We start from the raw sequence: 25,908 nt of genomic DNA on the forward strand, positions 1-25,908 counted from the left end.
TGTTTTGTTGGCCTATTTTGTCAATTTTAATAAAATTTCTGTCATTGTATTGTAACTTTTGTCCAATTTTCCAATATTTTTTGCCACTTTTTGGGCCAAAAACATCTCATTTTTGCCCCTCTTGCCATCTTTTGCCAATTGTGGACATTTTTGCTACATCTTTTTGACACTTGAAACACATTTTGCCATTTTAAACAAATTCTTTCCCGATTTCTACATTTAACCCATTTTGCCACCACCATTTAGCAACTGTTTCCCAATTCTCTACTTGTTTTTGCCGGGGTTTTTCTTGTAGCTTGTTAGGGCAAAAAAAACCTTTGTTTGCTCCCTTTTGCCCTTTTTTGCCAACAGTGGCCATTTTTGCTACATCTTATTGCCATTCTTTATCCATTAATCTCACTTTTCCCCTATTTTTGCCTCTTTTAACCCATTTTGCAATTTGTAATCAAATGCCGCCCTTATTTGTCACATTAATCCTACTTTTGCCATTGTTTGGCAACATTTTTCCACTTCTTCTTGCCCCACTTTTGTTTCTTTTTGGGCCACAATTCACCCATTTTTGCCAATTTTGCCATTTTTCCCAATTGAGGCAATTTGTGCCACAACTTGTTGCCACTTTTGACCTATTTTTCTTGGGATTTGTTATCCTATTTTTCAATTTTTAACCAATTTTTTAAAATTCAACCCATTTTTGCTACGACTACTTTTTGCCACTTCTAACTCATTTTTGCCCCCTTTTGCCCTATTTTGCTGCTTTTAACCCATTTGGCCCATTCTTGCCCCATTTTTGTAACTTTAATTCAAATGGTGCACCTTTGGCCATATTTAACCAATTTTTTCGCCTCTTTTTTCTATAAAAGTTGTCTCATTTTACCTTTCTCTGTTTTCTGGCATCCTGATGTTTGTACTTTATGGCCTTGCTATGAAATTGCCATTACGTTATAATAATTTAGTTCAGTGAGCCCATCAACACCGTTAAAATGACCAATAAAAAGGTAATTCTGTTTTGAGGGGTTTAAATTTTTAAGATTGCTTTATTGTACCAAGCATAAATAAATAAAACTCTTTTAAATTCAGGTCAAAAATATGGTTATCACAGTTTAGTATAACCTCCATCATAAGTCAGAACTTGCGTTGAAACTCAGCTACATTGGGACTTTTATAAAGCTGCTGCAGCCCTGGTCAGGTCACTGAAAGTCTACTTTAAAATAGTAAGCCACCTTCCACTCCACTTTTCTCTTGGATTGAATTCACATTTATCAACCTTCATATCTGAGCTAAGAAAGCCTCTGCAGCAGTGCTGTACAGAAAAAGCTTCACAGCCGCTGTGTTTGATTGAGAATAAATAAACCTTCCACTCAAGATGGGTCATCAAGAAAGCTGCCATATTTATCCTCTCAGCGTAGCCTGCATATTCACCATGTTCGGCTCTCTAAATGGAAAACAGTGCTTTTCTGGCCTGGTGCACACAGGTGTTTTGAAATTCAAATTGTTTCTGGGGGCACATTCAGATGTTCTGGTTTTAAGACTCCATCTGGTCCATGTTATTTTTTCTTACATTGTAGAGAAAACAGCCTCTTTGGCTACAAAATAAAGGTTGTGTTTGGGCGTTCAGGCATAGAAAACGGAGAAATGGAATTCAGAGAGTACTCGGCCTCGGTTTGAGCCAAAATGGTGACAGCTTTGTTTGGATTTAGGAGTGAAAGAAGAAACAGATCTGCAAGACAATCAGGGATTTACATGGCCATTAAGGCTGGTTACATGCTAGACAATCTTCAAACCTTAACCAAATGTAGAAATGACTCAGATCTGCTCAGTCTCACTGGTTATATCGGAGGCAGCCTGATCTTGAATCTGAAATATTAAGCATGTTCGGTATCTACAGTTCAAGACCAAGAAGGCTGACACAACCAGGAGCTGTAAAATAATCATACTGGGAATACTTCACTGAAACATCTTTGGATTTTTTCAGACATACTTTGGGGCTGTTTTTGTTCAGCCAGGGTTTTTGGAGGGAATTATGAACCGTTTCAATCATGGGTCAGTTCTGGCTCAAACTCTTCAGGTGTCTGCCATGAAGCTCAAGGTGAAGATGGCTCCAACTTATCATGATACATACAGTACAGTCTTAACCCATTCCCCTTTTCAACAACAAAGTTCCCTGATTTCTGTACGGAAGACTTTCACAAAACCACAACCACATGCATATTTCAACTGGTGAGTTTTGGGGCACATTAAAGCCCCAAAAGAGCAATTTATTTGACAAAATCAAAATAACACCTGCAGTTTGAACAGGGTCCTCATTCTGAGGTCGGTGCTCTTGCTCTTAATCTAAGAAAATCTGGATTTTTTTCTACAAACTACTCTGAGAAAACTGACACTAGAATAGTTGCATGATTTGTAGAGCATAGCATCACTGTTCAAAAAGTATTAAACCATTCAGGATAAAGTTGCTTACAGTTATTTAAGTCCATGTAAAGTGATCTAAAGTTATGCATTTTAGGTTTGTTGTATGACAGGCTACTGTGTTATGAACCACCAGGCCAGATTTCAGTCATGAAAACATTTCCAAGTTTATAAAATCAAGCTTCAAAATCGTGAAAAATGAGGCAGTAAAATCTGCTCTAGGATGCTGTGGGTGTGTCGTTGAATGAGCGGAAGCCACACCCACTCACGAGAAATACCATCCTCTCAAATTTTAAAAAATACTACAACCTGAATGTAGGAGTCATCTGTGTTGTCTGCTGCTATGTTACAACTTTTCTAAAGCCTCCAGTGAAACAATCACATTTATGTCATGCTAAATAGTCTCAATTTCATTTTCTCATCCTGTATTTAACCCTTCAGGTATTCCTTATATCTAATTTCCTGAGTAATGTGAAGTTATGTCTCCTGTTTATGAGATGTTGTCACTGTTTAGTTGCTGATGAAAACAATACATTTTCTAATGTTGCTCTTCAAAATAAAAGTCTTCAATTGGAGGCTTTTATTGTGACAGACTTGGCTGGAATAGAGTTTGTCTTTTACCTCAGATACTTTACTAAACTTTGGCATTAGGACAAGAACACACAGGAGGGATTGAACTGTGGGGACGCTTAGAGAGAGACAAAGCCACAACCCAGTTATTTTAATCATTCAGGACTAAAGACAAGTGAATTGTGGATTAAAAACACACATTCAGCAGGTAAGATGGTTGCCCCTGCTGCATCTGGTTCAACTAAGAACTAGACAAGCACTCCAGCGATTAGCCTCCCCCCTGACCTTATGGTGAACTTTGATCAGAGCAGAGAGAAAGAAGTTAGGGCTTAATTTTACTGTTTCCTGGCACAAATCGCTCTGTTATGATACTCTAATGACCCATAGGACACCATGGCTGATAGATAGAAATTTTTCTCAAAATGAACAAAAAAAAAAAAAAAACAGAATTTAACTAGCTGTTAACTTTCAGTGAAGCCAGTGACATCAGCTGAACTGCTCAGTGATTTTATATTGTTGCAGCATTAGAGGGGTAATTCCCCATAGCAACCGGTGATGTCATAGGCTCCAAGCCAGGAAAGAGATGAGCAACTTTCTAACCGTCTAAATCCAAAATTCAGTCACACATAGATCTCGGTGTTTTCACATGTTAACAGCAACCTAATTGTAAAATATTAAGTTGGTTAAAAATGTAGGATTTCGCGACACAGGGACTTTAAAAATGCCTGATACTGTAGGTGCATTATTCTGGGAAAAATCTTCATTTTAATGAAGCTAAATTTTCACAATAAAATCATAGTTCTGACCACTCTGACGAGGTCACTTTCATTTTTTGTTATTATTTTTCATTTTTTATTATTTTTAATGTTATTATCTACCTGGATACCTAAATATGTTATCCTTGTGTAGTTATTCCTTTTTAATGTGCAGCTCTAGTGCATCATCAGCATGAACACAGACTCCCTTCTTCCACTGAATAAGAAGAGAGCACAATCATACAGCAATATCGCCAATTAGTTTAAAGCCAAAAGCAACAAACTAATTGCAACAGAAATAAAGATGATTAAAAAACATGCAGACCAATAGAAACGTTTAAAGATGAGACAGTAGTTTAAAAATAGACTTTTTTTAAATGTCAGGAGGGGGTGCAGAATATGTAATGTTCTTTCAGGGGCGGCTCAACATCTACCCTTTAAAAGTAGCCCCTATTTAGTCAAGTAATCGGATGTGACGAGCCTTGAAGTCTTGAAAGTCTTTATCATACTATAACTGGCCTCCTGGCTACAGCTAACGTTTACAGCCAGCCGTCACGGGCCGCTTTTGTAGTAATGTAAAGATTTCAAGGATAATTCCTCCAGCTCCGTCAGCCTGCTCAGATCGCTATGTTCTGATCAGCTGAGTGAGGCCGAGAAAAGGGCCGAGCGTGCCATAAAGCTGTCAAACCGCTCTCGTCAAGCTGAAATAATCTCATGTTTGCATTCAGCTCCCGATCAGTGTGAGTGTATTTACTGTCTAACCCCACCCAGACTCACACAGACGCTCAGCCTAAGTGTGCGTTTGGTGTGTACATTTGTGCAACTCAAGTGTGCATCTGCTTTATCGTCTCTTGTTCTTTTACAGACAGTAAAGCTGACAAACTATGACACAAATAACTTGTTTCATCAAATGCCTGCAGGGCGATGCACTGGGCCGAAGGAAGCTGTGTTTCTCCCTCAAATGAGAGAAGCTAATGAGCTGAAATTCACGCCACGCTCCTAAGCCAGCGTAAAGACTCGCAGCTCAATATGAAGGTGTGTTACAGCTACGCCTTCACTCACCTCGCTGCTGCTGGAGGGCATGAATGGAGCAATCTCTGCTAGCCAGCAGGCGCCCCACAAGGATGAATAATTCAATGAAAGACGAGGTTCAAAGTGTTGGCGTAAGAGTGGATGACTGTGACATAATAAGGCCAAAAAGCAGTTTAAAAAGTTTGTGCTTTTCAAGAGTACACCCTGGATGAAATGGCAGCAAGACACCCAGAAGAGCCGAGATGTCTGTCTGAGAAAATAACCAGTAATAAGTCGTGTTTGCTGCAGCACATTCAAGGTTATTAGTGCTTTTTAAGTCTTAATGACATGGTTTGGAAAAGGCACATGTCTGGAGTGAAGAAACTTGTAAATGTTTGCAGAGGTTAAGAAAGTGAGTCAATTTATAGTTGGCTGATTGGAAATTCTAACAATGAAGGTAGAGCTAGTTAACTAGTGCTTCTTTCTGTATGCATTAAGGACCAGATTTCCAAGAATTAAATCATTTTTCTTTCTCATAAGTAGAGATTTTTCTGATGCATTAATGTCAGCAGCATTATAAGCATGACTCTACCCCAGTCTGGCTTTTGTAGTGTTGATTGTTTCATCCCATGTTGTTTGTAGTGATGCACAAGGTTAGCAGCTAAACAGCTAAAGTTGGATCCTTTGGTGGTCAGCACCAGATGTACTAGTCTTTCAACAAAATTCTTCATGTTTTCATCAGTTTAGGTCCCCAGTTCTGCTCAAATGCGCTACCCAAATTGTAACACAGCTTCTCAACACTAGTAGCTGCTGTAGCAAAAGTTAATGTCTACTACTATGCTGCCATAATGCTCTTCAATCTGAATGCAAGCAGTGATGAACTGGTGTTCTCTTGGATGCTCCTATGGAATATGCACCACATGATACTAAAAAAAAAAAGATAAGAAGCCTTCTAGGCTGCCCTCCGAGTGGACAAAATGGTTAAAAAGTTTCCTTTAAAGTGGGTAAAATTTTACTCTTTGGTGCCCAACAAGTGTGAAAAATGATCAAAATGTAATATTCGGTGTCTTAAAAGTTGTCACAGTTTGACAAAGTACACTCTTTGGTGCCCATCAAGTGGGTAAAATCTATCAAATTGTACTCTTTTGTGTCCTAAAAGTTGGCAAAACTTGTCAAAGTGAATCTCAGTGTCCTAAAAATGCCCTGAACCTGACAAAGTGCTCTCTTTTTGGCCCTTAAAGTTGGCAAAGTTGGTTAAAGGGCTCTCTTGGGTGCCCTATGAGTGGACAAGATTTAACAAAGTGTCCTCTAGGGTGACCAAGAAGTGGATACAATTTAATAGTGTGTACTTTTTGGTGTCCCATAAATTGGCAAAACCTGACAAAGTGTACTTCTTGGTGCACTACAAGTGGGTAAATTTTGTCTAGGTGTTCTCTTTGGTGTCCTAAACATGGGCAAACTTGACAAAGTGCTCTGTTTGGTGTCCTAAAACTAGGCAAAGCCTGAATAAGTGTACTCTTTGGTGCCTTACAAGTGGGTAAATTTTGTCTTAGTGTACTCTTTGGTGTCGTAAATGTGGGCAAAACTTGACAAAGTGCTTTCTTTGGTACCCTTGGAGTAGACAAATATGACAATGTGTCATCTAGGGTGCCATCCAAGAGGGCAAAATTTGTAAAATGTACTCTTTTGTGTCCTAGAAATTAGCAAAAATTTGACAAAGTGTACTCTTTGGTGTCCCTAATGCTGTCAAAACTTGTCGAAGTGAAACTTGGTGACCCAAAAGTGAACAAATTGGACAACATGCTCTTAAGGGTGCCATCTAAGTGGGCAACATTTGACAGAGCCATCTAAGATGCCCCCCAAGTGGCCAAACTTTTTAAAAAGTGCCCCTTTAAAGAGGGCAAAATTTGACAAAATGCCTCTTTGGTGCCTTGTAAGTGGACAAAATTCATCAAAGTGCCCTCTTTGGTGCCATCCAAGCAAGCAAAATGATACAAAAGGCCCTCGAGAGCAGTGGTTCCCAACCCTTTTTTCCCTGGAGTGTCCCATACTTGTACCTAAGCAAAGCTGAGCCACCCAAAGAACCCCACGAATGAAAAAGTGATAGCTGTCAAAAATCAACATCAATTTTAAATGTTTCATGGACAATACTCTAAGAAAATACTCCTTCATAAAAAAAGACACTTGTATAAACTATTTGAATAAAGTTTTGCCATGATTTTAGATAATATATTCCAAGTATTTTGACAACGTCAGAGCAGTCAAATCCTTGCAACCCCTCTTTGAGATCTCTGGTGCTCCGCTGAATACAGCAGGGGCCCTTTCAGTTATTTTTACCCTGCCCCTCAAAAATCCTGAGTACGCCACTGCAGTACTAAAAATACAGTATGGTTGTCTTCATCCGGGCATTATCTAACCCTTCCTCTCTTCCTTCCAACATCACCACGTCAGTCATAATGATCAGTTGGGTACCAGTCTGTAGTCTGTCACGTCTGTCAGCAAAGTCACAGCATAGATTTGTGGCTTTGTGGTTGCCTGATCTGACACAGTGACCATCGGAGCAGACAAAGGATCATGTAGTCTCACCCTGATTAACACATGAAGTTCCTAAGATAGCGTAGCAACATTTCAAGAAGACTGACCCACAAAAATTCCACCACATCAAATCATGTTGCTCAGTAAAAAAAAGACTTATGATGATGTGAAAAATGGATCTGTAACCAGCCAAATTGTTAACATTGGTATTTCATGTTTCTTAATCAGTGCATCCTTACTTAATTAACAACTAGGGTACCACTATCCTCAGTCCTGCTATTCTTCTTAAACACAGCTGTTCAGGAAGCTGCCACGCTGCAGCTTGATTGGCTGTCCTTGAATCCTTAATGGTCCATTCACTCTAATTGCTTCCAAACGGGCCAGCACCCTAAGGATGGAGGATTTCATGACAAACTTACCTCGTGTCACCCGTCAGATCCCATGTGGAGAACTCATGATCCTGAAGGTTAGTCACCACTCTGGTCATCCAAGGCCAGGCAGCGTGGCGTTTAATAGTCACCAGCTCATGACCGGCCTCCCGAGCGGGGTCGCGACTGCAGCAGGTACCCATACTTTCCAAATAAAATATCTCTGTGCTGGATTATCAGTCTTTATCTCTCTGTAACTTCAACACTTTTAGCGTCATCTGATCTCGCCATGCTGCTTTGTTGGTCAATATCCCTGCTGTCCCATCCACTCTCACCCCTGTCCTCTCTCTGTCTCTGTCATCCCCTGCTCTCCTCACATGATTGCTAATGTTTTGGTGGCCTGGCCCTCCTCCTCTTCCTCTGACAGAAGTGTTACTGTCTCCTACAAGCAGCCAGACTTTGAGAGCCACAACATTGTACTAAACATCTTGTTGTTTCTCTCACTCGCCGTTTGCTCCTTTGTCCTTCAATCCCTCCTTTGTGTCCGTCTTCGTCCTCTCAGTGCTGAACACAGATGGACCCCCTCCGCAGTTTCCACAGACAACAGACATGTAAAGAAAAGAGCGAGAGCGGCTGATCCCACTCTGTGGAGACATGTGGGCTTGTCATGTGGAGATATTCAGTCAGCTGTTGGTGCATGTTTCCATTTGTGGGCTCAACATTTCATGCATTTTCTCAGATCTCAAGTTATTTTCATTACAATGACAAATCTTGTTGGATGCAACGACATTGTCAGTGGCCAAATGTTTCAAAAAAATGGCACTACAAATAATCTTTCACCTAAATTCTAGACCTTTTCCTCCTGTCTTCTAGTTCATAGTCTTGATTGGGCAGTGAGCATATCACCACAACTGTTTTCCTCTGATATCATAATGCTCGGTGTGGGAAGCTGAAAAGCTGTGATCATGTCTTACTGTCGGTTACCTGGGTTAGTCAAGCAGTATGCTTTGACTTTCCAGGGAGCTCGTGGCGAGAAACCCCCATATGGATGAACACATAATTGACAATGTGTCTTGAAAAAATGAAATTCTTTCAGAAGCAATAAATCCATAGTAGCATTAATCTGAATATGAGGATGCAACAAGCTTTAAGCTATAAAGGAGGCGGCTGGGGTGGAGGAGGTTAAGCTTGTAAAGCTGCTGCTGCAAAAATGAATGTATTGAACTGTTATTATGACATATTTCAAGTTTAAGAAATATTGCAACCTCTGCGATTTGTAAATTGCAGCGGGCCATATTGTGATTTAATCTAATTTGCGATTAATTGCCCAGCCCTTATTCATTTAACCCTCTACCTTTACAAGCCTTCCAGGGCTGGCTGTCTAAGAAGCATCCCTACAGCATGATGCTGCCACCACTGTGCTTCACAGTGGGGATGGTGTGTTTGTGGTGATGTACAGTGTTTCATCTGGTCTATTGGACAAAAATCACCGTTTTGGTCTCATCAGACTAAAAAACTTTCTTCCTCTTGACCATAGAGTCTCCTACTTGCCTTTTTACAAACTCTAGTCGAGATTTAATATCAGTTTTCTTCAACAGTGCATGGCTTTCTCTTTGCCACTCCCCCATAGGTGTCTTGGTGGTCTCTCTCACTAGTCTCCTTCTTGCACAGTCGTTCATTTTGTGAAGACGGCCTGATCTAGGCAGATTTACACATGTGCCATATTCCTTACATTTCTTGATGATCAATTTACCTGACCTTCATGAAAAGTTCAGTGCCTTGGAAATTTTCTTTGTATGTATCCAATGACTTACACTTTTCAACCACCCTTTTCTTGAGTTGATTGGAGTGTTCCTTTGACTCTATGGTGTAATGGTTGCCAGGAATACTGATCAACCAGTAAATGGATCTCATCTGGCCTGGGCGTTCCACAGAATCCCTCAGAAGGAACTGGAAGACGTTGCTGGAGAGAGAGATGTCTGGGTTGACTTATTCCACCTTCAACTTCTACCACTTATCCAAGCTTGGGTCAGATAAGTGGAGGAAGATGGATAGATTTATGGAGAAATGTGTTCGTTTTATGCATAAAAATATCGCTGTAAGGTGAATCTAAAAGCTCACCAAACTGTATTAGACAATCTGTTGACTGTAAACATCTTGTATGTTTGTGATTCTGTCTTTTCCATCAAATGTTCAAATTCTGTGCCTTGTAAATTATTTGTAGTTTCTTTTTCTGCTCACAAGAACTGACGCTATGACTGACACGCTGCTTTTTCTTGATGTGATTTTTAACTCTGCCGTGTCTTCGGCTGCAGAAATCAAGATGATTTGTTTACCGCAGAGCTTCTTTCATGAACTGTGAGCTCGTCTCATGCTCATGGCTCCGAGTTTGACATGTATTCATCGGGGTTTTACTAACACTATTTAAAGAAGCAGAAAAAGCTGGAAATTACAGCAGGGATGAGGGAGGATATACAGGAGCAGTGCAAAATGGTGACAAAAAGGTGACTAATTCCTTAGAGAGGTGACTAAGGCTACAGGAAGTAATGCTGAATAGACAGCCAACATATGGCTGGAGGAGGAAAAGACACTGCAGAGAATATAGAGAGTGGGTCTGAATATTCATTTCAAAGGCTGTATGTTTGCCAAAGAAAAGAAAAACTCAAAGAGGAAATAGCTCTTACCAAGGCTATCCCGCCCTGTCATGTCCTTCAAAGTAACATCAACTCAGAGACGAGCCTGTTTGGCTGGCTTTTTTCCCACACAAAGATGGATTAAATTAAGACGTGGTACAAAATATAAATAGCGCAATTAATCACTGTCCTGTCTCCTGAGACAGTTATATAATTGCTGAAGGCAATTATCAATATTTCAGTTTTAGAAATACAATCCTTGACGCAGATTTCCTGTCCAACTTAATGACTAGTCATGATGGCACTTTGGATGACATGAACTGAAGTTAATTGACCAAACAGGAAGTTGACAGCAGGATAATATGAGAATTAGTTCAGAAATAAAGAGTGATAGGAGGTAAAACTGTCACTAAATATATCAATCCTGTGATTTAGGCCCTATTTACAATTCCTCACTTAACCACATGTATGTATATGATTTTCTCACAGTTCAGGAATTACACAGAATAGTTCATTAGTATCAGGAGCCATGTGTTGTACATTGAAATGTATCATATATACTCTCCCATCATATTAAGTCTCAGGAGGCAAATCATCAAAAAAAAAAAAAACCCTGCAAATCCAAGCCACCAAGTCTCACACAGTCTCAGTTCAGGACCCAACCTTGAGTCTGCACAGACCACTTAGGCCAAACTGAAAGAGATGGTCTGGTTGACAATGAATCAATAAATAAATCTCTTTCTATCCACTTAAGCCAACACAGCTTCAGCAGATGATTGTTTAACATGAGGCTGGTTCTGCTCAAGGTTTCTGTGTGTTGAAGGACTTTTTGTTTGCCATTGAAACTTTGCTGTTGTTGCTCAGTACTGAGATCTGGGTCCTTGTACATTATAGAACAAAAGTATGACTATAAACCTGCCCCATTCATAAAGTGCCTGGAGATGGCATTGGTTATTAAGTGGCTACAAAAATAAAGATTGCTTGATAATCGTATAATATTGTATCGTATTGTATCCCATACTGTTGTGTCCAGTGGTTTTGTACCATATTGTATCATTGTAAGATTGACTTGTAATCTACTATCATATCCTATTATAATTATATCGTATCATTTCGTATTGTATTGTATTGTAAAATGCTGTACTGTAACACATCATATTATTTTGTACTGTATTGTTTCATAACTAACCATATCTTTTAATATAAAAGCATGTCGTATATAAAACCATTATGTATTGTACCGGACCGCGTTAAGGTGAGTTAATGTAAGCTAATGTAAGGTAAGGGACAAGATAACGTAAGATAAGGTATGGTAAAGTAAAATAAGATAGGATACGATAAGATAAGCTAAAGTACGGTACATCAAGGTAAGATAAGCTAATATTAGGTACGGTACATTAAGTAAGCAAATGTAACGTATGGTATGGTAAGATAAGATAGGACAAGATAAGCTACGATAAGCTAAGCTAAGTTAAGATAAGACAAGATAAGATGATATAAAATAAGATAAGGTATGGCACGTTAAGGTAAACTAATGTAAGGTACAGTACAGTAAGATAAGATAAAGTAAGGTACATTAAGATAAGATGAGGTGCAGTATAGTCAGATAGGATAGGGTAAGATGGTCTGGGTGCAGGTGGCCTTGTGGTTTGAGGTGCGCCCCATGTGCAGAGTTGGCACAAATTTGAATCCAGCCTGTGTATAAAAGCCCAAAAATAATTCTTAAAAAAAAAAAAAAAAAAGAAAAAAAAAAAAAGGCAAGCTAAGGTAAGGTAAGGTAAGGCGCTGTATGTTAAGGTAAGCTAATCGTTAGTACAGCATGTTAAGGTACGGAACAGAAAGTGAAGATATTTTACGGCACTGTACAGTATGGTTATACAGTATCATAACATACATACATACACAGCAGCATACAATACCATACAGTATAATACGATACATTAGTTTACCATATCATACTATATTGGATTGAATGCATCATTTCCTACCATACCATATCGTATTATATCCTGTCATTATGTAGTATCATAATGTGTAGTATTGTATCATGTTATTTTGCATCAGACCATTATGTATCATTACAGTAAGATAAGATAATTCACGATAAACTAAGCTAAGCTAAGCTAAGCTCATATTGTACCCTACCATATTGTATCCTATCAGTTGGCACCATATCATATTGTAATGTATCCTATTGTTTCCTTATGGTTATATAAGATAAGAAAAGACAAGCTATGATACAATATGGTACAGTACAGTACAGTTCAGTCATACGATAACTTACAATATGATACAATATGATACGATCCAAAATGGTACAAAATGATACATTATTGTACCTTATTGTACTGTATGGTATTTTATTGTATGTTACTGCACTTTACATATCAAATTCTACAGTATCTTATTATTTCCAACTGTTTCCTATTCATATCTATTCCATTTGACTCTGTTATATTGGATCTTATAGCAGTGAATCATACTGCATTGTGTGCTATCCCTTCTGATCTGACTGTATTCTTTCCTATCTTACTGTATCATTCGATCCTATTCTACTGAATAATTTCCAATCATGCTGCATCAACGCTTGGCTAAAGTAATAAATCAGCAGAGGGTGCTATGAAACCTACTTCATAGTGATACTGACCTCAGTGACAATCTCCACTCCAGGTCCTGGAGGAAAAGTAGCTGCCACTCTCAGATCTATCACTGAGAGATTTTTGGATGCAGCAGTAAAAGAGGCAGTGATATGGCAAGCGTGGAGTCAGGGACAGGTCTTCTTCAATGATACGCTGATTTTTTCGATAAAGACTACTCTCTGGAGCTACAACAGAAGCAGAAGTTGACATTTTCACCCCTTTGTTTCTGAGGAACTTGTATGCACATGCACTCCTGGAGATTGTTTCATTGAGGGTGAAATTCCTCGTATGTGTGTGCAGCCTTCTTTAACGTGCAAAAACCGGCTGCAGCTGTTTCCAGTCGTTCAATAGAGACGCCGTCGTGCACACAAATCTGCCGTTTATGATGTGACTGACATTTAACAAAGTGTTTAAGAGAAGACCTCCTTAGTATTCATGTGAAGGAGTGACATTTACCTCAAGAACAATTTGTCACAAAAATATGACTGATAAATATTTGAAGTGTTTTTCATTTTTTCATTTTTGTTTCAAATTAGAGAGACGGGAGCATCAGCTTCAAACTGCTTTCATAAACAATTCATTACAAAGAAAAAGAGGGACAGAAGGGAAGGTGAGGAAAGAAAATGTCATTTAAGGATAATAACACGGCTCAGCATCAACTTTAAAAGACTTTTTATCCACCATAAGCTTAAGAGATTGACTGTGTAGACGTTTCTTTGTGGTATTTTCTTTCTTAACTGTTCATTCGCTCGTAAATGATTTTGTTTTGAATTTTCCAATCATGCTTTCATGAGTCTTCAAACCAAGCAGGAAGTCTCTTAATTATTTTCTGATTAGCTTTTTGGATGTGAGAGCCAATCTGTCTCATACCAATCATTTCCTGAGTTTATGAATTTGTTCTTGTAGGAAAGGGCAAACTTTTCAGCACATCATTTTCACATGCAGTCTGTCGCTCTGTGCATCTCATCCTTTATATTCCCCGAGAGCGCCATAATAAGCCGCGCTAAAGTCTGTGAGAGAGTCAGAGGATGAATCCGGCAGCCTCGGGGCAAGGTTAAATATTCAACACATCCATTTTCAGAGCATCTTCAAAGACAGTATGGAGCATAGCATAGAGAAATAACTACGAGGAGTAATCTTTGAATGAAAGGGTGAGGGAAGAGGAGCACATTAGAAAGAGCAGATTTCCACCTTGACTGACAGAAAGTGGCCTTAGAAATTCAAGCAGACAACATTACATGGAAACAGCTGCAGCCTGTGTGCCTGAGGTCAGCAACTGCATTTGTACAAGGGCCAGATTTTGTCCTTAGAGATGTTTTGGGGGCCACACTTTTGAATGAATTAAAAAAAAGAAATATTTTTTGTACAATTATCTGTATTTTCTTTCAAAATGTGATGACTTTTTAGGCATTAGCTGTGGGATCAGCCTGTTTACCTACACTGCATCCAGCCACAAGGAGGCGATTAAAACATTAGGATAACACATTTCTAAGGCTGCACTCTCCAAGAGCCAGGAGTTGGCACAGACAACTGCAGATTTAAAGAAGACTGAACTGTAAGTGTGTGTTTAGCATGCATCATATGTACAAATAATATCTGACAGGTGGGCTTCTGTAACAAATCAGATCAAACACTAATCATTCCAAATCAAACCTGTCTGCGGTGTAATCAGCACCCAGCTACGCTTTTCCACTCTTTCTGGGCATGCCCAGAGATAAGACCATTTTGGTCTTGGATCTTTGAGACTTTTTAGCACATGTGTAATAAGACCACCGGACTGGAGCCACAGTTGGCAATATTTGGTGTGGCTCAGACAGATCTGGGTGTTTCACAAGCTCAATCCCACGCTTTGGCGTTCACATCCCTACTTGCAAGACGCCTCATCTTATTTAATCGAAAGTCCAAATAAGATAGTCGATGGTTCTGTGATGTCATGGTTCATCTGAAGCTGGAAAAGATTAGATATACAACTCATGGGTCAGCGAGGAATTCTACAAAATATGGCAGGCCTGGACTACTCTGATAATGTATACACTAAAAGAATAATAATTTAGTGCCTTCTGCTGCCTCTTATGGAAGTTTTATGTAATTAGTGCCTTATTCATTGCTCTGTTTTATAATACCGTTTTATTGTAATTATTTTCTTTTTTTTTATGTATTTATTTTCATCCTTTTGCTGGCCAGTCTTTGGGGTGGTTGCAATATCTTTTGATGTGGGGAATCTGTTCGTTTTCTTGATGTTTTCTAAAAACAGTGAAAACAACTGAATAATAGTAATCATTCTCAATAAAACTGTTGCAACCTTGATCTTTTTGGGGTTTCATTTATATGTACATTTTTATAGACAAGGGGTGAAGATGGCCTAGTGATTTAAGCCACGCACCATGTACGTGGGTAGCCCAGGTTCGAATCTGGCCTGTGGCATCATTTTCAGCATGTGTCTCTATGACTCTCTCAACCTGTTTCCTATTCTTCCCACTGTCCACCTCTATCAATAAAAGGCATAAAAAGCCCAAAAATACATCTTAAAAAATATAAATTTTTAAAGGCAAAAGATATCCTAAAAACCAGGAAGTTTAGAAATCATCTTTTGGGGGCCAGATGAGGAGCTTTGGGGGGCCCGATATGGCCCCTGGCCTGCCAGTTTATAATCAGTGCTGTATGCTAAGCTACTTCTGGCCAATGTTAAAGTGCAAAAACTGCAGCTTCTTAGAGTTTGGCTACAACAGCATCAGAGGCAGAAATGTAGCTCAAGATTTGCACCTGCCATAGCTCTCTTTAACATCATACCCACTATGGAAATCATAGTACTAGGGGCAAAAGTGGCCTCGTAATTTAAAGGGGTCATATTTTACCCTTTAAGGACAAGTTTATATTGGTCTCAGAGGTTCCCAAAACATGCCTGTGAGGTCTGTTGCTGAAAATATACTCCAGTATTGGATTTTTGCATGTCTAAAAACCCTCTGTTTCAGCCCTGCTTAGAGCAAGCTGTTTCTGTGTCTGTGGCTTTAAACTTTAATGACCTGTCTGACCCCGCCCCTGACCATGCCCTCCTCAGGAAATGGACGTGACACTCCTGATGTTACAATGTTATTCAGCAGACTTTAAACCAAAGTTTGCAGGACTTTACCCAAGGGCCCAAACTGTACTTGGATTATGCACTGACTGGGATTTGACCCATCAATCTCCCACACCATAGTCAGGAGGGTAACCCACGGAGCTATCCAGCATCCCAGCTGGCAGCTGAGAAGATCAGGAGAGGAGGGCGGAGCTTTCTTCCAAGCAGGGACAGCCAACTGAACCTGGGGGCGGTGCTAACTCTCCACATGACATCATGAGGGGAAAATCTGAGAACAGCTTGTTTCAGCACATATTATCTGAAAGGTGGAGGGGGGCGGGCTTTAAGGCATGCCCCATGGACGCGGTTGGCCCAGGCTCAAATCCGTCCTGTGGCACTTTCCTGCATGTCTCTCCCTCGCTCTCTCATCCCTGTTTCCAATTCTATCCATTGTCCTCTGCTAATAGAGGCATAAAAGCCCAAAAATAAATCTTAAAAAAAAAAAAGAAAAAAGAAAAGAAAGAATTTGCATTTGCTTAGATCACCAACACCACAAGACAGACTGAAACAGAAAACAAAAAGGAATACACAAACTTCCTGCTGCGTAAATCGCCCGCTCTGCCCTGAATCAGCACTGCACTCTCGCTTCAAACCACCTCCACCCCAGCATCCTCCTGTTGGGGGTTTCAGATGTAACCTCATCACTCCTCAACTCTGCATGTAAGATAAATCAGTGAGGGGTGATGAAGCTGGAGCCTGATGCCAAACTATGCAATGCTTTGCTACCATAATAAATGCTTGAAATGTGAAATGACTGACTGAAATAATAGTTACATGAAGTAAAAGCTGCACATTTTAAGTAAATAAAGTCAGGATAGGCTCACTGATGTTTTAAGAACACATTTAACAGAGATTATTGACTCATCTGACCTGATGCCCTTGGACAGATCGTTGCACAGTTTGGAGCCCTCACAGCAAACACTCTTTTATTTTCAGTCTGGTATTTAAAAAGAGCAGAGGGACTCGGATGTACGTGTCTGCTCTTTATGTACTAAAAGGACAGAGATGTAGCTGAGAGCAAGGCCATGAAGGGCTACAAACACAATCATTAATAAAAAAGAGAAAGAGCTTTCTTTCAGTGATAAAGACATGTATAAAATAAACCTTTGTGGTATTTGATCTAAGCTCTGGAGTTCACTGAAGTTCTTTAAAAGAGAATAAAAGAAGCTCTTCATACTGAGTGTTTTCTCTTTTATCTGAGTTTCTAGTGCTACTATGAAACAAGGAAACCAGGCTGTGTTTGACTACACTCACTCACTGAGCTGCTGATCAATCATTAGCCGGCGCTGATGCTGACAGAGTCTCTGTGGGGTTTCAGTGAGAGTACCATTAACCGCACACAAACACTGACTCACTGCTTTAGCTGGACTCGGTTTCACGTCACTCCTCAAACACCTGCAGCTTTTACCGCTGAACGAACGTCTGTTTTTAGACCTGAAACTTCATCACAACTTCCCTCATCACTGCTAAAATGAGCTGAGCTGAATCATGACAAACACAAAACCTTTGTTTATGCAATCATGTATTTAAAAAACTATTTTTGGGCTGAAATGGTACATTGTCATTCAGGCTGTTCAGATTCTGACACCAGTATTGGAAATACATCCATCACTGCTTAAAATGCAGGTATTGGTATCAACAAGAACACAAGTTTATGCACCGATTCAATACGTTTGGTTTAACTTTATAGTTTGCTTTATTTAGCCATGCTAACTGTTCGCGCTATAACCGGAAATTAATTCTTCTTCACTACCGGAAAACACTGCATGCATAAGCTACCGCTGTTAGAGCAGTGAAGAAGAACCGAAGGGCCCACTGCAGCTGCAAAGAACGGTGGCTGCATGAGAGGTTTTCTCCAAATGTGATCATTAAAAAGCCTTCCAGATCGGCTCTGTTGCACAAGGAGTGACACAGTTTATCAGAAGTTTAATAACTTTCTAACCATGAATCGTTGCCTCTTTCTTGTTCCATTGATGCCTCTGAATCCCATCCAGCAGCATTTTCAGCGAGCCTCAAACTCGTGTGACTTTTCGGAACTTTAACGATTTAATCATCACCAGTAAACCTGGTATTCCACGTCTTTTCATCCATATTAATCCAATTACAATAATTTATTACTGCTAGCTTGAATGCCAACCATCATATTGTTTACTTTGTGTGAGGATTTGTCAGCCAATGGCAGGCCTTTTGTCATCACCTCATGCTGCCTGAATAGAGCATAATGGAGAGATAGAGCGCCTGTGAAGCAGCCCCCTGTATTTTTATTTTAATATTTAGCAGTAAAACTCAACAATCAGCGGAAAAACAACTTTAGAGTCACAGAGATGTGTACATTATGATTTTATATGTAGAGCCATGTTCAATATAGGTCTAAAGTAATTTGCTAGATACTCCGGTATTGGAAAGGTGCTTGGTATTGGACAATACCCAACATACTGGAACTGGTAATGTGTAGGAAAAATATAATCTCGGGACATCTCTAATTCTTCTTCTTCTTTTATCATTATTCAAATTTTTAAAATGGTCTAATTAAGATATTTTTGTTTGTATATTTTCATTTTCTTTCAAATGTATGCAAATTTTAGGCTCCAACAGTGAAATCAGTCCCTGTATCATAGCCAGCCACAAGGGGGCGACTGAGATGTTTTAGCTACATAATTCTGTGGCGGTCATGTTGTCTATGTTGCTTAGCGAAAAGTGAAAAACCCAAACAGGAAAATTGCGCTACCAAACACCTGAAAAGGAAAGTTTCCATATAACGCAGCAGTTTTTATTAAGAATGAACGGATAAATACATGTTTAACATGCATTGTATTTGAAAATAATGGCTTACAAGTGGATTTCTGAGAAACAGATGAAACATGAAGTCATTCCTGATTACATTTTTTCAATATCAGTTGTTTTTGGAGTTGTTTTGATAGCTGTAGGGAGTTTATAAAAATAAATAAATTCCAAAAACTATGCTAAAAATACCACAAAATTATTCCTCTACAATTTTCCTCTGCACAGATTTTGAATTTGATGATTATGTTCTGGTGGGTAGATATGTGATGACTGCCAGTTGATGATCACTGCTGTAGAGCTTCAGTAGAGCAAGAAGAGTTAGCAGCAGAAAAGAAAACCACTTTTGACAGAGTGTGGGTAATGTTTTTGGTGGATTTTCACCTCACTCTGTGCATCCTCAAAGTTCAAAATTGTTTGACCATTAGTCCAAAATAAAGAAAAGCAACAGATGCTAAAACAGAGATGATGAAACCAAATGAAATTCAGCATTTCTACTCCATGAATAACTAACTCTATTAAGGTTATGTTCTCATCACCAGTTGTTTCAGCATTAAGGTCAACATTTTCAGAAACGCAGAAACTCATGATCCAGAGGTGTAAATGAAACCTTTTTCTGAAATGATGGGAGAAGAATTTTCCACTCTCCTTGACCTCTCAGACACAAGGAGGAAAATAAATGAGGTCTGGAGGTGAAGGAGCAGCAGGAGGAGAGAGCAGAAACCAAAAAGCTGAGAGAAAAAGAGAAAGTGAGCCAAGAGGAGGCAGAGCGCCCGCCTGAGCAGATACTATCTCTCCCTCTGGAAGCTTCCTGAACTTGATGAAAATGTTCTTGTCTTATTACCACAGTCGTCTACAAGAAATAAAAGCTTCGACCTTTTCTCCTCTTGAGAGGCAAACAAACTTGAAATATTCAGCCGGCATTCCTGCAGTGTTTTTATCCCTCGGCTTTATGCAGAACAAAGAGCGGTGAAAGTATTAAATCAAGCCAAACCACAACATCAATAGATTTCTGTAGAAGTTCAGGGCTGTGTGTGACTCATAGCTGTGATTTAAAGGCTCCAAACAAAGCTGACTATTCTTTTTTTCAGCTATGCATCACACCAAAATCTACAGGGCTCTCATTTTTTCTGAAAAGCTGGCCTTCTTCTGTAATAGTTCATGTTGCAAAACCATCTTTTTAGACAACATCTACCTGATAAGGGATATTATTAAAAGCATAGCTTAGTCTTATCTATAGGATTAAAATCAGCAAACTGGCAGAATTTTACCCAAAATCTACTGATTTTATCATGATGCTGCTGTATTTAGAAGTTCTATCACATTTATTCTCCAGATCTGTTTGTTTTAAAGATAAAGAGACCTTTATGAATAATTCAGCCCCACGGTGAAATTATTATGAGCTATGAAAATAAAAGAGACCTCACCTTCATGCTGGGACAATGTGAGAAAAGCAAAGGATGTGCAATAGCACAGAAACATTATTAAATATGATAACTACTTCATCTTCCATCCAGGAGATAAATAAGGAAAATACTGGGCTACATGAGAAAGCATTGCTTGAAAAACATTTTTTGTTGTTAAGATTTTTCCAGGATGCTACTCACCTTAGCTTCTTGCTCTCACAGTGATGCTAAATAACTCCTCCACTGCTCCTCAAATCAGTGGGTCTTAACGTTGGGGTCTGGATCCCGCTGGGGGTCATGAGACACTGAGAAGGGGTCACCAGATGCTTTGAAATGACACATTTGCAACTTTATACCAATTTTGCCAAATTTTAACCCATTTTCATTACTTTTTCCTACCAATTTCGCCATTATTACAACTTCTAACCCATTTTTGGTCATTTTAAACCCTTTCCACCACTTTAATCTGCCTGCTTTTGCCGCTTCCAGACATATTCTTACCACTCTGCCCATTTTCACCTCTGTTGACCCATTATTGCCTCTATTGACCTCTTTATACCACTTTTCATGCCAATTGTTGCCCATTTTAACCACATTTTACCAGTTGTTATGCCCATTTTAACCAGTTTAACAAATTTCTGCCTATTTTAATTGCTCAGTTAATCAATTTTTGCTCAGTTAAACCAACTTTACATGCCATTTCACCAAACTCTCCCCCCATTTTTGCCACTTGAAACCAATGTGAGCCACTTTTTAATCCCCTTTTACTACTTTTTATGCCTGTTTTTACCACTTTAACCCATTGTTGCCACTTTTTTTCTAATTTTTGCAACTACTGACCCACTTCTGCTTCTTTCAAAATCCATTCTTGCTGCCTTTTCCACCCATTTTAACTTTTTAAACCCATTTTATTCAGTTTTTAATAAAGGGGTTACTTGATAAGAATGTTCATTGTTCAGGTTAAATATAAAACATGGATATCCCAGCTTAACTTTACAACTGACCATGATTTTACTGACCTCCATGGTCCCACAGTTTGGCTGGGACCAAGAAAGCTCTCCCTTTTATCCCCCCTTATGGGCGGCCCTGTCTGCAAGGTACTATTCTGTGTTCCACCACCCTCAGGTACAGGCGGGGTCCCCGGTCTCTGGCACCATTATTTTGGGGGTCTGGGGCTGACAAGGTTGATAACCACTGCCTTAAAGGAATGATTGAGTACTTTTGAAGTTGAGTTGTATAAGGCACTTTGCTATAGTAGTGGCATTAGCCTCCAGAGATTTCAGCGACTGTGTTAACATGGACTTGAGTTATGAGTCATATTCTGGTTTTTATCATTTTTGGGGCACTGTGCTTACATGAGCACAGAGAAACCTGGTTATTCATATCCCTGCATACATGACAAAAACAAGTATCCTGGTTCTAATCACTGAATCATATCTTTGCAGGCATCTGTGATGTCATTTGCTTAACACAAAACCAGGTAAGGTTGAAATTTGAGAAAAATTAGATTACTGTTAGTTATTTTGGGCTTGAATGCCAAAATCAAGTAGCAGAAATAGTATCCAGATCATTCCAACAACTGGGAAAAAACAAAATCAATCGAATTGATATTAAAGGTCACATATAATGCTAAAGTCACTTTTTCAGGCTTTTGTAATATAAATATGTGCCCCTGGCCTGTCCACAATCCCCCTCAACTACCAGAAAAATCCATTCTCTTTCTCCATCTTTTAGAAAATGTGCGCTGAAAAAAGCTGCTCTCAGATTTTCCCCTCATGATGTCATGTGGGGAGTTAGCCCCGCCCCTAGGTTCGGTTGGCCCTCCCAGCTTGAAAGAAAGTTCCGCTCTTCTCTCCTGATCCTCTTCTCTGCTGGGGGATCAGGAGAGCCACGTCTATTAAACCACATTAATTTGCTGAGAAAGGCGGAGTCAGGGGCGGAGCCAGACAGCTCTGTAATTTAAAGCTACAGACATGGAAACAGCTCGTTCTGAGAAGGACTGAAGCAGAGGGGTTTTTAGAAATACAAAAAAACAATACTGAAGGGTTTTTTCGCCAACAGACTTCACAGGAATGTTTTGGGGACTTCTGAGACCAATATAAACTTGTCTTAAAAGGGTAAAATATGCCCCCTTTAATGTCTCATTCCACTTTAAAAACTTACAGATAGCTTAGCGGCCAGGTCAGAAGTCATATGAACCTTGTCTTCCTTTTTTACTGTTCCCTATAGCTGGTTTCATTTTCTCTTCCATCTGTAGCAAGTTATTTTTTCCGTGTTTAAGCTATAGTTGTAGCTTTTAATCTACAAGAGGTTCCTGATTTCTTTCAAAATAAAAGCAGGACTTTATCCAAAAATAACCTAGCATTCCTTTAGCCTAAGGCAGTACAAAATACAAAGTTAAAATAAAACAACAATATCTTGAGGAAAACAATCAGTGAGTCATTTTGTACATGCACTCCTGCATATGTATGAATGCATCACAGTGTACTGACAGACCAAGCACTTTGAAGCTGGAGTCAGTGAAAACATCAGCTTCTGTTATTTAAAGACTTCTTTCAAAATAAGGAAAGCCTCATTCAGATTCAACAAGTTTATATTTATCTGATTAAAAACCCCTTAGTTAAATTATCCTCTCTTCTTATTTCACCAGGACTTGAGGTAAAATGAGGATAAATGTTTAAACCTTCAAACTACATCCAGTCAAAAGTAATCCTTTTTAAAAAGGAAAGTCAAAGAGCTGGCAGAGCGTACAGTCAGGAATAAAGCTTTAAAATGTGTGAAATAAGCCGGGACAGAGTCAGGAAATGATTTACATGGACACCTGTGGGAGTTACTGATTTACCCTCGTTATCTAAAGTCTACTCGATCACAGTCATGTGGTGAAGGTATGTTAAAATAAACACTGAATATGCTTCTGGGTGATGGTAATGAAGCAGAGGAGCAGGTGTTGGACGCAGAGGGAGTATCATTAAGTGGAGGATACAAAACACGGGATATAAACGCCATCCTTGAGATGACACTCACTGGAAGCCGGCTCTGACTCTCCTGCTGTTTTAGAAAGCAAACACAGAAACCGGTTAGCACCTCCAACCAATGAAAACAACAGAAAAGCGTTTGTTGACAAAGCTCTCTCCTCCGGCCTTTATTTGTCTGCCAGAGAGCTGCTGGTTCTTTGGTTTAGCCACCACAAAACAAAGCCTCTTTTTCACCGCGGGACAAAGAGCGATAGACGGCGAGCACAAGCCAACGCTGTGTCCTCGCCCCTTTAATATGATGCATCAGATTTATCAGCAGCTTCACAGGGACCGTCCACCGGGAGGGAGAGGAACCGCTTTTCTTGGGAAAACTATTGCATGAAGACGTCCTTTCTGTGTGAGCAAACAAGCTGAAAGCATCCATTCAGGTGGTCTAATGCAGCGTGGCCTTCTCAGTACACAGGTCTATATTTAGATCTATTCAGAGCCCAGCTCACCTGGGCACCGCACACCTTTCCTTCAAAATCAAGATTCGAGAACTGACAACGGGCGGCAGGCTCATATCCCACGTCTTTCTGGGGAGGCAGAAATATTTTCTGCTCTGACTCATCCTTTTATTCTCTTATTGGTTGCCTGTGAGGTTTATAGCAGAGCTGTTCAAGGTTATCTGTTCATTGAGAGAAAGTTGGAATCTGCTGCTTTATCTCAGACACAGGAGAGCTTTTAACCAAGTATTCATTCATCCCGAGCGCTCTGAAGGACTAGATCTGTGTCATTGTCAGCCATACTTTGCATCTGAAAAGCCAAGCAGCTCAAAAACCTTTACAGGTTTAACAAAGTTATTAATAAAGTAGAACTATCACCTGGTAGTAATAAGCCTAATCCAGTTATACCATTATAAGAGGGACTGAGGTGGTTTTGTGGTAGATTGATTGGTAGAAATCTTATTTCTTTAATAGTGTAGGTGCATGTTTTGTGACATTTTGGATTACAAAAGCTCTACGTTCAAAACGCACAAGGATAAAGGATCTTCACGTTCTCTCAAAGCTTACAGTGATGGTCCAAACACACAATACCACCAGTAATCACAAGTCAGTGTTGAGCAACACCATGAAATTTACATTTAAATTTAATAAAGAAGCCAATCAAATGTTAAATATGACAGTTCTGGCAACTTCTTGTTCACTGGCGAGATATCGAAATGCTTGCTACCGTGAGGCTTACTTTAATGAAACATGTCATCGTTGTGAACAGATATTAAGGCCTTAATTCCAAAATCTGAGCTTAATAGGTTCAGCAAAGTAAGAGGACTAAACAAATGTCACAATTGTGTTACTTCCTGTTGCCAGTAGGGGGCACTATGATGAGATATTTGCATGTGGAAGGGCTCAGTGTGATACTGGTGTCTTGCCAGAAACTGTAGAGGAACACAGAGTAATATATACAAAAATCACATTGGGTTTAAGTCCTTTGGCATTATCAAAAAGGCCTTAATTTGAAGTTAAGATGAATCTGGTGGACTTCCTGTTGGGATTTTGGTATCAGACCAAGATTATTTTGTTGTTCTCATGATGATTCAAATGGAGACCCAAAATCATACGCCTAGGTTGAATGGTGTGGAGGGGCTGAATGTTTTAATGTGTTAGAATGTGAAACCAGTCCATCAGCAAAAACACAACAAATTTGACGCTTAGCTGTTTGTTGCGCAGTTCCTGTACATTTTGGAGAGATTTTATTTTCATCTAGTGATACATATGTGTACTGATTTTCATGCATGTACCTCTTACCCAGTCCCATGACTGATCTGGGGTCACCATGGGGCCCTGTCTGATGGACTTGCATGGTTCAACCATCATATGGGAATTTCCACTGGGGGCAATTTTTGGAAAGTTTGGTGAGTTTTGGGATGTTAAGTCTTCTAAATATGCAATTTATTTGCCAAATGAAGAAATAACACATACAGTTTAAACAGGGTACGAGGTTGGAGGTCAGTGCTCAGGCCCTTAAAGTGGTGGATATTTGCTGTAACTTTCTGAGGAAATAGTCCCAAAAATTGTGCAAGTGGTTGAAACTACAACCACAAACTGAGACTGACAACTACAACAGAACACCTGGGCAGAGTACAGACAGAGCAGGGATGAGGGAGTCTATGTGAGACAACCACATCTGGATTTATCACGGTTTTTAACGTCCACCCAAATAATGTCCACCACCATTTGGGCTAACAGAGGTCTAACCTGCAATTTCCACATACGACAACTGTGCTGCACACTGAAGCACCGTGGGTTTGCTCTGACTGAAGGCGAGCGATCTCACCCACTGGAAGCATGTCCAGTTCTTTGGCTAGATGTTCTTAAAACTGAACTTATCCTCGTCAATGGCGCCGTTGTAGCTCTGTGGCCCACTGACCTCCCTGTGACCCTTTGCTGTCGCTGCAGGATGAGATGTAATGTTGATATAGTGATGGTTTATGATTATGATGTGCATTGTGTTGTATTTTTGAAAGAACTGCACATTCCACGCTTGTGACTTCCTGTTTGGCGCTTTCTGATCAACAGGAATTGATGCGGTTTGGCAGCAGCCAGCACTGAAAATAGACCTGCAGTGTATCTCGGATGAAGCCAAGTGGAGTGGCGCTCCAGGGACGCGCCGCTGCCAGACCGGAGCGCGCGGCTGTGGAACTGCTCTGCTGGACTAGAGAGGGAGCGATG

At 39.8% G+C, this 25,908-nt stretch overlaps 1 protein-coding gene across 8 annotated transcripts in view; it reads right to left on the reverse strand.

The window, feature by feature from the left end:
• Positions 1 to 25,908, reverse strand: part of plekha7a (pleckstrin homology domain containing, family A member 7a) — a 287,077-nt gene that overhangs the window by 241,077 nt on the left and 20,092 nt on the right. Inside the window, exon 1 of one of the 8 annotated variants that reach the window (XM_041794818.1) lies at positions 7,697 to 7,893. The exons of the other annotated variants lie outside the window; for them this stretch is intronic. Coding sequence (XP_041650752.1) covers positions 7,697 to 7,848 — 152 coding nt within the window. The 5' untranslated portion in view covers positions 7,849 to 7,893. Of the gene's footprint in view, positions 1 to 7,696; positions 7,894 to 25,908 lie in introns of those variants that run through there. 8 annotated transcript variants of the gene reach the window in all.

Source organism: Cheilinus undulatus, linkage group 9, assembly GCF_018320785.1.
Source record: "Cheilinus undulatus linkage group 9, ASM1832078v1, whole genome shotgun sequence".
Taxonomy (NCBI): domain Eukaryota; kingdom Metazoa; phylum Chordata; class Actinopteri; order Labriformes; family Labridae; genus Cheilinus; species Cheilinus undulatus.